Below are 2160 nucleotides of genomic sequence, written 5' to 3'. Positions count from 1 at the left end.
AATACCATGTGAGGAACTCGGGTGGAAATACCATGTGAGGAACTCAAGTGGAAATCTAATAGCCGAAAGAAACGGTCCATGGTGGCAAAACATTTCCATTCCAAAAACATTAAAAAGAAGACCCACACTCCCTTCAATGTTAATCTAATTCGACGTGGTCCAAACGAGGGCGAAAAGTCCGAGAACACATCCCTTTTTATTGTAGAAACTTCAACGAGTCGTGCACGTTACGCAAATACTCAGCATATATCACAACAAATATCATATTCATCATTGAAGCTCCACCACACAAACGCTCAACGTGCAATTACGATGGACCCGGGACATCTGCGACGAAATCTCCTGCCTTCGTGAAACACACGTTCCTCGAAATAGCAGCCTTCAAACTACAGCGGTCTTTCCCAAGAGTCAAGACCAGTCGAAAATGCCTCTTTCTCATTCTTTTCCTCATCCCACCCAGTCATTGATATTTATATGTTAAAGTATTCCTTTACCTGATCTAGAAAGAGAGTAAGCTTTGAGAGATTGTATGCAGAGAAAAGAAAGATATTTTGTCATGGCTCCGACTGTGAAGCAGCAAACATACTTAGAAGTAGCAAAAGCGCAGACGCTCGATCTGGAGTCAGAGTCCTTTCAGACTAACGATTTTCTTTCATTCAGTGAAAATGAATCGGATGAGATGGAGCAAAAATTTGTGAAACCCCATCTTCACATAACACCTCCTCCACCTGTAACTCTCCCTTTACATTCGGGCAAATCTGCTGTCGCCACAACGGGTCTATCCGAGGGAACCTCGTAAGCGATTTAACCAGAATTTGAGTTTATTCTTTTTGTTGGGTTTTAGTATATGTTTTCTATTCTCATCTAATACCATGAAACAGAAGCAAGGGGAAGGACAGCAAGAGGAAGTTTGAAAGAGGTGAACGATATACATTTAAGACGAGATCTGAATCTGACACCCTGGAAGACGGGTATAAGTGGCGCAAATATGGGAGGAAAAAAGTAAAGAACAGCCCCAATCCCAGGTGCCTTGCTTAGTCTCATCATTGTTATTGTTTTTAGATCAGATTGTGGGAGTCTTCATAGCATAGAATGATAGAGTGTTGTTTTTAGATCAGATTGTGGGAGTCTTCTTCATAGCATAGAATGATAGAGAGTTGGAAAAACATTTCTTTTTATCTTCTAAAATCTCTATAATGCTGATGATGGATGGATTATCGCGGTTGAAATGTTGTTTAAAGGATTATCTTTTTAAACTCTTTATTATCTCGATAATAGATCAATAAAATATGTTCGAAAATATTGATAATGTCGAAAACTGTTAATGATCACGCCCATCATTTTAATTGTGTGCAGGAATTACTACAAGTGCGCCGATAGCCAGTGTTGCGTGAAGAAGAGGGTGGAACGGGATGCAAATGACAAAGGAATTGTAATAACCACGTATGAGGGAAAACACAATCATCAGAGTCCCTCCATAGTCTACTATATACGAAAGCCCTTTGTTGTTGTCCCACGCCACGCTTCCTTCGATCAATCTCCTCCTCTTTTTTACACTTCCACTTATCAACCAGAATTTATGTTCATGAATACAACTTAAGTAGCCAGTTTAATTATTACATCAGTGCACAAGTAGTTTCAGGGCGTTTATTATTACATACAATGTTGATCGGTCTCCTATATATTTCAGTCTTACTGTTTGTCGAAGTCAGGTAGCTGTTAAATTATATGTACATAATTATAGACAATATATGGTCTATTCCTCCATAGGATGTGTATGGGCAATCAATCTGGATTTTCTATGCGATGCCAGTCCTTGGCGTTCTCAACTTTTTTCCTTGTAAAAGGCTTTTTAATTTCAATGCTTATTGGTTGTGGATATGTAAAAGCAATGATTGAAAAACATTTTTTTCCCATGATGATGAAGAAAAATTGCTCACAATTACGGTAAATAACTCATATTTTTTAGAAAAAACTGAATAACTCTTATATTAGTAATAAATACCAAGAAATTGTTAGAATATGAATTTTTTATTTTTTAAATAAAAAGTAGTGCATTTTAATACATATTTTAATACTAATTGTTGGACGATAAAATGATTATTTTATATTTGACAAGAAAAATAATCATAAATTAATTTATGTTAACTAAATTTATTT

The 2160-nt window shown here is 36.5% G+C and overlaps 1 protein-coding gene across 2 annotated transcripts; it reads left to right on the top strand.

The window, feature by feature from the left end:
• The first annotated feature begins 310 nt into the window (after positions 1-310).
• Positions 311-1829, top strand: LOC131076439 (probable WRKY transcription factor 26). Of its 2 annotated transcripts, none has more exons than XM_058013621.2 (3): positions 311-795; positions 885-1025; positions 1357-1829. In XM_058013621.2, the coding sequence occupies exons 1-3, from the start codon at positions 530-532 to the stop codon at positions 1598-1600; spliced, it is 651 nt and encodes a 216-aa protein (XP_057869604.1). In that variant the 5' UTR covers positions 311-529; the 3' UTR covers positions 1601-1829. The 2 variants fall into 2 exon arrangements, with proteins under 2 accessions (XP_057869604.1, XP_057869603.1); XM_058013620.2 differs by having other exon boundaries at positions 318-795; positions 882-1025.
• Positions 1830-2160: the final 331 nt, after the last annotated feature.

The sequence above is a fragment of the Cryptomeria japonica genome, chromosome 3 (genome assembly GCF_030272615.1).
Source record: "Cryptomeria japonica chromosome 3, Sugi_1.0, whole genome shotgun sequence".
Taxonomy (NCBI): domain Eukaryota; kingdom Viridiplantae; phylum Streptophyta; class Pinopsida; order Cupressales; family Cupressaceae; genus Cryptomeria; species Cryptomeria japonica.
This window is presented reverse-complemented; position numbering and strand designations above follow the sequence as displayed.

Excerpts from the sequence above, each read along its gene's own strand:
- LOC131076439 (XM_058013620.2), top strand. The coding sequence starts at position 530 with ATGCAGAGAAAAGAAAGATATTTTGTCATGGCTCCGACTGTGAAGCAG. Across the intron at positions 796-881 it reads GGTCTATCCGAGGGAACCTC|AAGCAAGGGGAAGGACAGCA; the intron begins GTAAGCGATTTA and ends ACCATGAAACAG. Across the intron at positions 1,026-1,356 it reads AAGAACAGCCCCAATCCCAG|GAATTACTACAAGTGCGCCG; the intron begins GTGCCTTGCTTA and ends AATTGTGTGCAG.